The sequence below is a fragment of the Diorhabda carinulata genome, chromosome 5 (assembly GCF_026250575.1).
Source record: "Diorhabda carinulata isolate Delta chromosome 5, icDioCari1.1, whole genome shotgun sequence".
Taxonomy (NCBI): Eukaryota; Metazoa; Arthropoda; class Insecta; order Coleoptera; family Chrysomelidae; genus Diorhabda; species Diorhabda carinulata.
The window spans coordinates 10,538,794-10,553,399 of record NC_079464.1 but is presented as its reverse complement, the minus strand read 5'-3'; the positions used below and the strand labels follow the sequence as shown (position 1 = coordinate 10,553,399).

The 14,606-nt window shown below is 30.1% G+C and overlaps 1 protein-coding gene across 1 annotated transcript in view; it reads left to right on the top strand.

The window, feature by feature from the left end:
- The window catches only part of LOC130894286 (uncharacterized), a 462,711-nt gene that overhangs the window by 153,900 nt on the left and 294,205 nt on the right, over window positions 1-14,606 (top strand). The window contains exons 14-16 of the mRNA XM_057801000.1: window positions 3,812-4,418; window positions 10,899-11,127; window positions 14,284-14,535. Of these exons, the coding sequence (XP_057656983.1) occupies window positions 3,812-4,418; window positions 10,899-11,127; window positions 14,284-14,535 (1,088 nt within the window). The remainder of the gene's footprint in view (window positions 1-3,811; window positions 4,419-10,898; window positions 11,128-14,283; window positions 14,536-14,606) is intronic.

The following is a 14,606-nucleotide window of genomic DNA, read 5'->3' as shown; positions in this document are numbered from 1 at the left end:
TCATCCTCAAAAAATAAGTTTCCGGTGAACAAAAGTTCTATATTTCCAGTTTATTTCAATTTACTTCGCCTGAGTAGGTAATTCATTTTCCTAAGAAAGTCGAGTAGGTATTCAGTAAGCCCTAAATTAGTTCTATCATCAAACTTATGTTTCGTCATTATCAAATTTTTTTTTTGTAAAAAATCTCCTTGTATGAATTGTTGAGAAATAATAATACTATTTTCACTGTAGATACTTGATGCTAGTAGTCGTAATACCCAAAAATTTGAATTCATGATTTCCTACTAAATAGAAAAAATGTTGCTAAAAAGAACCCCGAAAGAACGCAGTTTTTATCTCTATGTCGTTTGCTAAAAGTGAGTAATATAAACAATTTTTAAGATCTCATTATATTTGAAGTGTTAAGAAAAACGATTTCGGAAGATAACTATACTAGAAATTGATGAACAGAAAAAGCAAGCTTGTCTATATTTGAACGATTTTTCGCGTCTTGACTTTATATTAAATTTTTAAAATAAATTTCACCATGTGTCTGATTAATTATGAAAATCAGTGTATTCCTGTCGCAATCATCTAGCAGATTCAATGTGTCAATAGATACATTTGTATGCTATAGCGATACAAAAGATTTCACTGTTTCTCATATAAACACCCAATGAACCTTTTGAAATATAAGCTAAATGAATCGAATTTCAAATGCCCCTGTCAGCACGTTACAACCGGATCTATCTCCCATTTAATTTTTAATACTACAGTATAATCCCTTCTGTTACACGTGAGTGACGTCGAACTTACCCCTATCTCGTAATTGGTAGTTGAAGCAAACTAAATGAGAAAGTTATAGGCTTCCTCAAGTTGTTTCGTTTTCTGTATAGTGGATATATCCTTTCTAAACTCAACTCCTTTCCACCAGTTTTCTGATCTATCAGTTTTGCTTAAGTAAAAATGAGTAATAGTAATTCTATAGACCAATGGTTTTCACTCTTCTAATCTTTTCAACGCTGTGACTCCTTTTAAGATCGACTTCTAGTAACATCGTAATAGAGGTAAAGAAATTGAAAACTTAAACTTCCAATCCATACAGGAAATTAAACAGTATGTCTCAAGTTTTGATAACACATCCATTGTTTTGACTTGATAAAGCAACTGAATGATTATATTCTAAAGATACATGTGGACAACAGAATGTTTGGTGGAAAGCTGTTCAAAAAGCAGACAAAAATCTTGCCGTCAACTGATAAATACAAGTGATCAGATGAATATTTTTGACGATGTTTTTCCTGAGAAAATTTTGTTCGGCATAAAGAAGTAAAGCCGAGAATTGACCAAAGTAGCGTTAAAGCTTTTGATACCTCTACTTCCTACAATTGTGGAAAAGTAGTTTTCAAAATTGTAAAATCAGAAATAATATCAAGAAATCTTTTAGAACTGGGAAATATTGTTTCGTGTCAAACGCGGTTTTAGCCTCTCAGTTTCAAGGGGAGGGGTCACGAACTAGAACGAATAAAGAAAGAAAGAGAAGACGAAGTAAAACTGTGATCAGAAATTTCTATAAGTAAATTTTCTTGGCCGGAAAATAACGATTTGATATGAAGAAATAAAACAAATATAGTATATCATATTCACGTGATTTATTTACTAAATAGACTTTTTCGTTATTATAATACAAATTTCAATCTTCTATTCGAATATTTTGAAAATCTATCTATTAGTGCTTCAACATGAATACTGCTATGGATATTTAAAAGGGGGTCATAACCTTTAGTCTTACAACAATAAGACCTACCTTACGATACAAACAGCGTGGCGGATACCATTGTATTTAACACCTCTGTTGAGTTATTGATAGCTCAACTTGCTCCTTTTTTTTGAAAATAAATGTGTTATTGTTATAATAGCTACAATATTAAGCAAGCGGACTCAACTCAGGTTCTAAATGAAGACATGGTCGCTCAAGTTATTATCCGTTGCTCGAATGGTATCTGTGGCCTGAATACTTCGTCACCTTACCTCGCAACCCTCTTAGGCTCGTCCAGTAATCGCCCTCGGGGTTACGACCCATCGCTTGACAAGTCCTGCTGTAGATTATTCTATACTAGGTGGCTAATGCCCCTATAAGACATCTATGGATTTATTCACATTATTATTTGTTCTGTTTATCTAATCTCTCCTAGTATTTAGTATCTGAAAGCAAGCAAAAAGTTGATTGTTTGATTATTCTATTGTATATTCCGCTATTCATATGCCACAAACTTTTTGACGTGTTTTAATCTATACTTTTGATAAAATTCTCCTATAAAGAAGAGATTTGCACATGGAATGAACAATTATAGAAATATAACCAGATATGTAGAACTACAAAATACTTGGAATGTAAATGTGAGCTCCTTTATTTCTGGGAAATCCTGAAAATGATTCCAGCAGTATAATTTCAAACAGAATTGTCACAGATACGTTTAAAGCTGACAAGATTAACGCAAATATTCGTATTTCAACCTTTATGATCCTCTATTAAGATAAAGTCCAGATCATTTTTTTTAAATATTTAGTTATGATCAATGGTGTAGGCAGTACACAAACCAATAATTTCTCCTACATTATTGGAAAACTATCCCTTTTCGATTTTAACTGTCATAGAAGTGATAGCACTAATTCTGGAATTTCACAGTCTAAAAATTTCTGTGTTATTTAAATCATATTAGAGATTGAATTTTGGCGACAGCCGAAAAGATTTTATCCACCTTATCGCTTAGAAACAATATATCCGCATTAGCAAAAAGCTTCCCAAAAATAATGACCAATGTAGTCAAAAACATTGCATTTTTTAAGATATCTTTAAAAACCATTTCTCTAATTAAGTAACACCACAGATCACCTATATTGATGGATCACGACAATGTTCTTTGTTCTCACCAAATTAACGTCGACTGGGGGAATGAACCTGAACTACTAATATGACATCCTATATAAAGACATTTAGATTTTAATAATTAAATTGAATAATTAATTAAAATTATTTGATGGTACTTACAGTAAGTGATACTGCTACCTCTACTTTCATTCATATTTGTGTTTATATTTTTTAATTGGCATATTTTCGAGAAAAAGATTTTTTGAGAAATATATGAAGAAATAAATTTGGAAATTTGTCAGTTGTAATGTTACTAGTATGAAAATATTAAAGATATTATAACTTATTCCAGTGAAATGTAGATATATTGGATTTTTTTAGAGATATGATAATCCTTTAATTGTAATAAGTTATCTTTGGCAAAATTCGTTATTATTTATTAATAAAGTGAAAATGAATGTTAGATATTTAGTGATGAAACCTAATTTCAATAAATTTTATTGCTTGAAGTCCCTCCTACTTAATTTAGTACAGTTCGTGGCCAGTAACCATCCATTGAAACGTTCTAGGTACTTATGAGAATTTCTGTTCAAATGCGTTACATTAATAGATCCACAATACTATATACAGCATTTATTGAAAGTTGCATTGAAAAATTTACAACAACTAAAACTATACATATTCAAAATGACACAATAACATTAGCACAACAATAATGAATCATCAAGAGAAACTGTAAAATGTATACCAATTATTCAGTTTTGTGTCAAAATTCTCCAGCTTGTTATTAGAAAATTAATTCCAGCTTGGGTTATCTACGTGAAACGTATATGAAATAGGTGGTTTTTAACACTTCGTGCACCAGTTACATCAATAAATAATGTATAGATGTAGTTGATATCTTATTCTCAAATCGAAAATTGCTAAATTCCGCTTATGTAAATATGTAAATTTTTGCAGGATACTGAGGAAGACCATACATGCTTGGAAGACTTTCAAGAATGTATAGAAGAATTTCAAGAGTGTCTAGATACCATGAATATATGTATAGATGACGATAATTCGTGCAGTCATTCATTTAATTCGGACGTAGAAGATTTAGGTGAAAAAGCACCACAATGTAACAAAAATGATCTTTTTAGAAGCAATCATATAAATAGAACTAAGCCAAAATCTAAATATAGTGACAGTGATGTAGACAGTAGTTTTGATAGTGATAAACAGACATTGAAAATAAAAGAAAACTGTGTTGAATTTAATAAACAGCTCAACAAATTCGAAATATTCTCGAAAAACGACAGTCTGTTAAGTGATAAATTTTCAGAAAAAGACGATTATGAGACGTGCGTGGAAGAATCGTGGTCAGAAGAAATTTCTGTGGTTAAAATAAGTAACAATACGGAAATCAAATCAGTAGAATCTTTAGTACAAATAAATGACACCAATATAAATTGTATATTAGATGTTATTGATTCCAATGATGTAACTCCAACTAATTCCAAAGTGAATTTAGACCAATTATGTCAAGAAGTACCTGACACGAATAGTAAAATTTATAATACAACAGGTAATATTCCTCAATATCACCATTGGTTACAAACTAATTTAACACTACTACCTATCATGTACTTCATAAATAAATAGAAAGAGGATTGTGTACTTCACAATCAATATTTTATTGTTGTATAATTAGAATGGAATAATATTTTTGTCGTGTGTTTCTGGAAATAAGCTAAGATTTCAATATTTATTCAGACCTCTATTTTTAGTGCTTGATCACTTCTTAAATACTATTTTCTAATTTGATTTTGTTTGTAAAAAGACTATTTTTTAAGTCACAATTCTTCACTCGAAAGGTTTTAAGAGTTTTTGAATCTTATAATTCCATATTCTAAAATACTGTTAGTATCCTCATTTGAATAATTAGGTATATTTATCTTAGTGGTTGAGATGAATTTGATCAAAATTCATTTTCGATCTCAATATAATAAGCTTTTTATTTTTCATATAAATTATAGGACACACTGCTCTTGTCTTTGGCAGGACACTCCACTCGGTGGATTCTTTAATTTAGAACTCCTCTCGATGATATATTAATTTTGTTTTCACATTAGTTCATGAGATTATTGGGCTGCAGTTACATTGTATAAGAATTCGTACGACAGTTATTTATTCACACGAATTTGGTAGAAAAATTACGTTTCAATTCTTACGAATTAGTGATTATTACATTGATCCCCAACTTCTCCTTCCTCGGTTAGCAATAGATCGACCTAATAAACTCGAATATTTATTAGATACACTTGCCATAAAGTCTTTTTCATTGGAAAATTTGAGCACAAGGGTAATTGGCATATAGTGGAAATGGGGAATTTGAGTGATCATATGCAGAGCAGAGAAAATTGTCAAAAAATTTTTGAATATACAATTATGTCACCATCTACATTTGATTATATATTCAATCTTTAAATAAAACTTCACAAACACTCAAACTTTCAAGAGTGGATTGATTGAGAACAAAAATTGATTGTTACATTAAACTACGTATCAACATCGTCAAGAAATTCAAATTATATTTATTTTATGCATATAATTTAGTAACATAATTTACAAAGATGTACTGGAATTAGTAAAAAAGTTTAATTTAATGATGTCAGAGATGTGATTGATAGACGAGGGGAATAATTTCGGTGTAAAGCTTCATATTCCAGAGTGATGATTTTCAGGAACTTAGTTCTAACAATTAATTTTCGATGCGTTGGTAACTGTTTCAGGTATGTAAAGATGCTTAGAGCCAAATGGTGATCATCATCGTTGCACTTATCACCGTTTTGTTATTGATGATACAGTTTTTTCTCTTCTACATGAAGTCATTTTATCATTGTGCCGTCTCTCTCAATTTTCTTTTTCGATTTTTTGCAGGGGGGGGGTACTAGGAGAATAATGTATATTATCTTAAGGCCACTTAGAATTTAAGGGTCTGCTAGCTTTGGCTTCATCCTCCACTTTCCTATTAATTGGTGGAAGCTTATTGTGATCGCCCTCAATAGAGTCAGGCAAACAACTATTTTGAGACTCACTGAGGTAATTTTCAGATGGTCTCTTTATTTTATTGACATAAATATTCCTAAGCCACCCTTATAATCGATTTGAAGCAAAATTACTAATGTCTCAGACCCACATATAGCTTTCCCAAGTATATTTTGATGTGCTCCTTACTTAAAAGATTTCTATTCAAGAAGTTAATTGATAAACACTGTCTCTTACGTTCTTAATTCATTCTACTACTATACTATACTACTAATACTATACACTACACTTAAGTAACTTATAATAATTCATTTATCACTAACACTAAACTAACTTTATTCAAATTCTTCGGTCTCGAAACCTATATAACTTAAAGAGACATTACAAATAAATGAATAATCCTTCTTAGAAATTATTCAGAAGAAACATCGCGCCTTCACAGAGTTTTAGAATTTCAATACATCTAAACAAGTAATAGTTATGACAAACACTTGAAATATGATTTTTTTTCAGGTTTCTAACTACTGGCAGCACTTTTCGATCTATAGCTTTCTTATTCAGGATGTCTCACTCCACAATCAGAAAAATTATTTATGACATATACGAGGATATATTGACAAATTCTTATTCTACAATAGAACCAAACAAAATTTCAATATCAGAAGATTTTATTACTCAACATATTCTCCTCTTAATTGGATACATTTATTACAGCGAACCTGCAACGTCTCTAGACCTTTAAAAAAAATGTTTCTTCTTGCTCTGCAAATCAGACCTCCACAGCTTTTATTACCTCCTTGCTGGAAAAAAATTTACGCACTTTTTTTCAGTTGAGGAAAGAGATGATAGTCGGACGTAGCCAAATCTGGTGAATAAGGGTGGTGTTCTAGAAATTCAAACCCCAAATCACGAATTTTTTGCATGGCAACATGAGATTTGTGTACAGGGGCTTTATCCTGCAAAAACAAAACACCTTTAACTTTTTCCCGTAGAGTGGTCAGTAATGTCGAATAGTAATCTCCAGTTATTGTTCTACTCTTTTCCAAAAAATCAAATATGATTACACCGTGGCAATCCCAAAAAACTGATGCAAAAACGTTTCCAGTAGATTTTTGGGCAAGCAACTTCTTATTTCTTGGAGAGCCAGAGTGTCGCCACTCAATCGATTGCTGTTTTGTTTCTGGATTGTAGAAATGTACTCAAGTCTCATCTATAACAAACGCGATGCTTCTACCCTCGCACGCTTCTGGTCAACATTCAAACATTTGGGGATCCATTTCGCAGCAATTTTTCTCATGTCAAAACTAACTATATGGTAAACACGTTCGTATGAAATATTTAGTGCTTTAGATATCCGTTTTAGCCCAATTTAACGGTTTGATAAAATCATGTCATGAACTGCATCGATATTTTCGGGGACTGACAAAGAAACTTTCTCGATCGCATACGAAGGACATCGATCACCAAAAAACTGAAGCAAGGACTTTTCCAGCAGATTTTTGGACACGAAACTTCTTAGGTCTTGGAAAACCATAGTGTCGCCATTCCATAGATTGTTGCTTTATGGATCGTAGAAATGTACCCAAATCTCATCCATAGTAACAATTCGTTTTAAGAAGTCTACATCGTTTTCAAATCGAGAACAGATCAAACGCGATGCTTCTACCCTTGCACGTTTTTGGTCAACGTTAAAACTGGCCTTTCCAATCAGCCATCATCTTCAATGGAAAATTTACCTCTTTTGAAGCTTGCATACGAAAGACTAAGGGTATAAAGCATATCTTCGTAAATCTGCTTACCTCTTAACCCTTTTAAATACAGGTAGGTACTTGATGATGGCTCCATACTTCAATTTTTCGATTTTCATAATTTCGGTGGACATCTATTTTCTTTTAATTTATTGCCTAAGTTTGGTTTACTTTTTAGACGTCAAACTTTACACTGACACTTCTAATAAGTTATTGTTCGTTGCTATGGTAACGCAATATTTTGTTTATACATGGAACTGGTCTAGGCTAACTAGATATCAATACATCCTCGTTTACACCAATTTGGGATACTTTAAATCAAAAACATATGCTATTTCTATGAGAAAAAATAACTTCTCACAAGAGTGATATCAGATTATATCCTGATAGATGTTCATTAGCGACTCATGTCTATCTTGAAGGACACAATATGAATGGTGAATCTGTCAAAGTTTTGACAACTGAAAAAACTACATAAAACGTTATTTTTGGAGACAATATATATTGCCCAAAGTGATCAATGCATTAATAAGAAAACTCATTCAAATAACATTAGTGTAATTCATTCATATCTTTTAGATTTTGAAAAAACAAATAATATGAAAATTCAGTGCCATTAACAACCAACTAACATCACCTAACCTATAAATTTCAACTTCACTTATAACGACCTAACCTATAAAATTTATTGTCATATATATTCTATATCTATATCCAATGAATATTCAACTACATCCATAACGACCTAACCTATTGAAATTTAATGTTATCCATAAATTTACCAATCAATATTAAACATCATTCATTAAAATTTATACTTATCTAACCTATAAAAATTCAACGTCATTCATAATCTAACCAATCAAAAATTAATGAAAATTCCTATATAAACCAGAATCAATATATCTATCAACGTCAATTTGAATATTGAATTTTGAATTCTATGAGGTTAAAATTTTTTTACAAGCATTAACAATATCAAAAATCACCGGAAATTTTAATTATTGATTGTAAGTAAAATTTTATTATTGTTATACATTTATACATATTTCTTTTCTTATATATTGTATTTGACCATAATTTCAGTCAGTCCACTTTGGTGTTTCCTTGCCACGGTCAAAAACTGCTTCCTTCAATTTCTTATTTCTTAGAACTTTTTGATATATTAATGCATCTAAATGTTCCTGATTTTAGGTACCTTCTGGTTTAAAATTAGTTTCTTTTATAAAGACTTGAAGAAAAGTCGAAACTTCAAACTTTATCTAAAAATCAACTTAGAACTTTGTTTTAATAAGAAAAATTAATTTTTCCTTGGTCTCTACATCTCAAATAAATTCCGTTTCAAGAATTTTTAAATCTTTATAATTGAACTTATGTTTTTTTGATATTTCATGGTTCGTTAATGCATTTATATTTTTTATCGTATTGATGACCTCTTAGTCTATTTTCTTAATACTGAGATGTTTGCCCAAGGTGGACAGCGTCACAATTAGTATAAGACATTTGATATATAATATTACTTCTTTTGTTTTTTGGTGTTTTGGATTTTAATTTAGTATGTATTTAGAAATGTTTCTATAATATATTATGTCCTTTATGACTTATACTAATATCATATTTATTGAAATATTCCGATAATTGTTGGGAAACTCCTTGTACATATGATAAGGAAAAATGTTTTATGTTTTGATGTTTCGTTTCTGCTTTATATTTGAATTGATTGTAGTAGCTGTTTATCCTTTTCTTGAATATGTTATTTATCATTTTTTTCCGGATAATTATTTTCTTTCAATGCAGCTTTTGCTTTTTGAATAGCTAAGCATCTAAATTCAGGAACTGATAGTTAGATATATTTATCTTACACACTTATTACCACTGATCTTTTTTGTGCCATAGGATGACACGAATTGAAGTTGTAATCTTGAAACCAAGTTGGTTTCGTATACCATTATATTCTCATGTTATTGTTAATTTTATATAATGTGACCTCAAGAAAATTGATTCTATTATATTGCTCAACCTCGATTGTGAATTGAAGTTTTTTATGATAAGAATTGAATTTTTTATTTATGTTTTCAATTTGATTCTTTGGTACAGCAGTAATGCAATCATCTACATATCGGAAAAAGAATGGAATATTCATATCAAGTTTGCTTAGGACAGTTTCCTCAAGATCTTCCATTACTAATTGTGCTATAACACTTGAAATGGAAGCCCCCTTAGCAAAACCAACAATTTGTTTGTATATTTCATTTTCATATTTGAAATATGTTGTAAGTGTGAGTTCTATATCATTTATAAATTCGTTTTGAGGTATTTCTGTATATTCCTTAATTTTGTCCCGTTTTCACATTAATATATTTTTCACAATGGTAAATATTTGTATATAAAGAAACCACATCTAACGAAATAAATACATATACGCTGTCTACATAGAGTAAACGTTTCAGTATTTAGAAAATAGACTAAGAGGTCATCAATACGTTATAAAAATAGAACTGCATTAAAGAACCATGAAATATCAAAAAACAAATTAAATTATAATTATTCAAAAATTCTGGAAACAGAATCTAATATACAAAAAGGGAATTTTTAGAAATGGTTCAGATTCATAAGAACAAAAAAGCAATAAATGATAAAAATGATCTAAATAATTTAAGGAAAATTCATAGCTCTATTTTGTAAATTCCAATGAAAATACAAATAATTTAATTGATTACTGCTATATATTTGAGATGTAGGGACTAAGGAAAAATTACCAAGTTCTAAGTTGATTTTATCGTTATTTTGATATTAATGATGAAGGTGATCTATAGATCAATATAAATAAGCAAATAGTCAGTGTCAATATCATATTTTGATACAGACTTAAAGAAAAGTCGAAACGTCAAAATTTATTTTTCTTTTAAAAATTATCAAAAAAAATATATATATACCTTCTTCATCTATGAGATAATCATTCTATTTACAGCGATATACCTTGTTATGCGTGATATAGTAATTATCAGCATAAAATATGTCTTATTACGCCTTAAGAGAGTAGTAATGATGACTTGACAATACTTCATATTTATTGAATCTGAAGAATCCAAGCAGATTTCTTTCTTATCCTTGCATTTGTAATACTAATATTTTTCTACGCAGAACTAGAAATATGGAAATAAATGGTGATATTTTTAATATTATAATGATAATGCGACAACAAAAATAACTGTATTATGGAATTCGACTTAATAATCGCATTAATGTAAAATTATCTTTATTTTTAGTAAATACCGCTTCTTCGGAGCCGTGCCTAAACAAGGATTTTGTTACAACCCACATTTGTTTGGATAGTAAACTTGACGACGAATTAAAATCTTATGATAATAATATAAACGATCCCGGAGATGAGTTTTTTATAGTTTCGTATAATCAGCCAAATAAAAGTATTTTCAAAAGTTTGACCGAACTGAATATTATAGGATCCTATGAATTCCCATCCAAAAGAAGCTATAGGTAAGTTATAAATATATACGTACATAAAATACATAAAAAAAGCAATTTAGGTAATCTTTTTCTCAACATAATATTCCAACAAAATTAAATAACGGTCTTGAGCTAAGTTTTCAGGAATTTATTATTATAAAGTGAATTGGCATTATCTTTTATGTCTAAAAATCGGAAAATTCAAGCCAACGATCGTGACAATCTTAGTTAAATTTTTGAGATTCTAAAATGCGATGAATACTATTTCGCGAAACTTTCCTTATCGACTGAGTATATCAGCCATCAATAAGATAATCAGAACTGCCAATTTAACTGCTTGGCAAAGGTTATATATAGATCTGACACTCTGTATAAAAATTTGACGACAAAGTTCGATCCTAGCGACATCTCTCCGACTGGCTCGGTACCAAGAAAAAAAATTTCTATAATCAAAGATTTGATCTAAGGTTCATATCCATGCTAATTTCGCGGAAATTTGAAAATATCTCTAGTTGTCGCATAAAATTGTGAATGAAACAAAAGTATTATGCAAAATATATTAAACAATTGTACTGATTTTCAGCTTGATGGAAATTTATGTAGCTTCACTCTTATTTTTTGGTCAAATTTGACCGGACCAATAAAACCTGCTTACAACCTTATTGAATTCTTTTGAACCAACATAAACATATAGGAGAGACCTATTATTTTCACCTGTATTTGAAGGAGATTATGATATTACCGATGAAGAAACCCTCAAATAACTATACAGATACGGCAAATAATATTTAAAACTATGGGAAAAGTGAAGGAATCAAAAACAATGCCGGAGAAGTAGTTTACTGTATTGATTATATTAATATTGAAAGAAGGAAATCGTAATAGCTTAACACCGTATATAAAGTATTAATAACGATGATAAATGAAAGACTGGAGAAGTTAGTAGAACCAGAAATAGGGGAGTATCAAAAAGTCTTTCGACAAGGAAAATCAACAATGGATGCTAATCATATCATAATACAAGTGATCAAAAATTCTGCAAGCATAACATTGGAATATGAATGGTATTCATTGATTCCAAACAACCATTTGGACAGAGTACGAAAATGAACATTTATGAAGGACATGGAGCAACTATATCTCAAAAATTAGTAAAATTGGTGAAAATGACTATGCTAAATTTTAGAGAAAGTATAAAGATAAAAGAAACACAATTCAATGAATAAGAAATATATATGCTGGGTGGAGGAAGGCGTGTAGACTCTCAACGGTATTGGTTAACATTGTAATAGATGGCATGACAAGAGCATGTAATATTTATGGAAGTATCATAAATAAATCAAAATATACAATTGTGAGGGACTAGGATTAATAATAAATCGAAAAAAAAACAAAATATATGGAAACGAGAGTTCATAAACGAGAAACAGTAAATAGAAAGGTTCGATGTGGCTCACACACAAAGTACAAGATAAGACAAAGAATCAATCAGCATATAGAATATATAGTGAGTTGGAAATCATAATACAGAGTAAGACAATAAGCTGAACATTCATGGAAGAGTAAACGCTGGGAATAATAATTATAAAGGACTTGTGAACTGTGAAATTGAGATTATATTGGAAAATGAAGATGTTATGAAGGAAATTGAATTTGAAATATAACGGTGTTACAGGGAAATTACAAAATGAAGATCAAACTCCAAGAGTACGCGATCCTAACAGATAGATACAGGACAGAAATAAATAAATAACAATAGTCGATGCAAGATTAATTCAATAGTAGCTGTTTTTGGTATAATTTATTTCAAATTATCACAACTCATTTCAAATTCTAAATATTTAAATATTTCAACCACTTACAACATAGCAGTGCATAAACTGATCACTGAAAAAACATTCATATGGAACATGCAAGTATTTCTCAAAGTTGGGACGATTTGGAGCAAAATTTAATGTTTATAAATCAACTAATAAATTAATCTATTGGGTTTAAATATGTTCCTTTACCTAGCAGTTCCTACCTAGCACACTACCATGGGAAGGATGAATAATATAATATGAAAAAACTGATTCTCCAGATGAAGTACATTCAGTGGTATTCGTACGTTTAGCGATATTCAGAGAAATGAGAATTAGCTTCTTTCAGATTTTATCAATGGCCTTAAATTTTTTTCTCTCCAATCGAAATAATTTTATCATCTATTATTATTGTCTTCAAATTATGTTTGAAATAATTATATCTGAAATATGAGATTTTTTTCAGACCGACATATATAATTTGGCAACTACTATTGTACTAACCATAATTTCTCATTCATTATAGTTTCTATTATTTCCATACAACAATGTTATCCTCCTCAAAGTATTTAGCCTGCGAAGCTAGATACTGTCGAAGTCTGGATTAGTATGGCTTTTATCTGCTCTGTCAGCCTTCCAGATTTTCTTCAGAATTCCAAGATAAAATAATTTTGAAATATGATCCAATTTAAAAAAAAAAGTCCTTGTGACTCTAATGAGTCTTTCATAATTGGCTTATCTTCCCAGATTGATCACATTACACGTTTATTCGATCTCATTGTTAAGCAAGGATCTCATTTTAGAAGATTCTTCGAGTAAAAATTATTTTAGTCTAGTCATTTTAGGTAGATTTAGTAAGAATTTCGAAAAATCGAGATAACCAGCTATAAAGTCGTTTAAACTTGTTATTTGACATCCTAAAACTCCTCTCAAAACTCACATTAAATTCGATGGGAGGAACTTTAAAAATCGGAGGTCAAAAGTAAAAAAAAAATCGATTTTTTGTATATTTTTTGCAAATAACTCGTTTCTTATGAGTTTCACGCTATTTGTATTTATTATCAATATTGTAGAGCATCAAATTCTCTAGAGCTTTTGTGCAAAAAAATTTTTCATGGGGTGAATCGTTTCTGTGATAGAGTGCAGAGCACGCGCCGTTAGAATCCCGTTTGAAATCAATTTTTTCAAGTTACAAATTTTATCTTACAACTTAACTCTTACTATTGTCAAAATAATGTCAGTCAGATCGAATTGACTCGATAGAAGCAAGATTCCAATTTTTTTCAAAAGTACTGACTATGTGATTATTAGTAATATAATTTCTAATTGATTTCTATTTCTTTCAAAATGGAATACTATTTTAAATTTCCATTTCATATTGTTGCAGGAAATGTTTGAAGGAATATTACAACGACTACGCAGATTGTTTGGAAGCTTACAAAATATCTCTAAGCGATACAATAGAACAAGAAGAAATGTCAGACGACGATATATTTAAAGATATATTTCTTCCGTTCAAAAGTAAATCTACTCCAGACATCATCGACAGATCGTTCGTAATGATAACCTACGATCCAGGACCTGATAACATGACAAGAAGAAAATCTGCTTTTACACCAGGATACCAATATATGGAACCGTGAGTGAAATCCTTTATTCACATATTTATCCTGAATGGTTCTTATCCCTTTAATGCTAATTTCCTGTTGA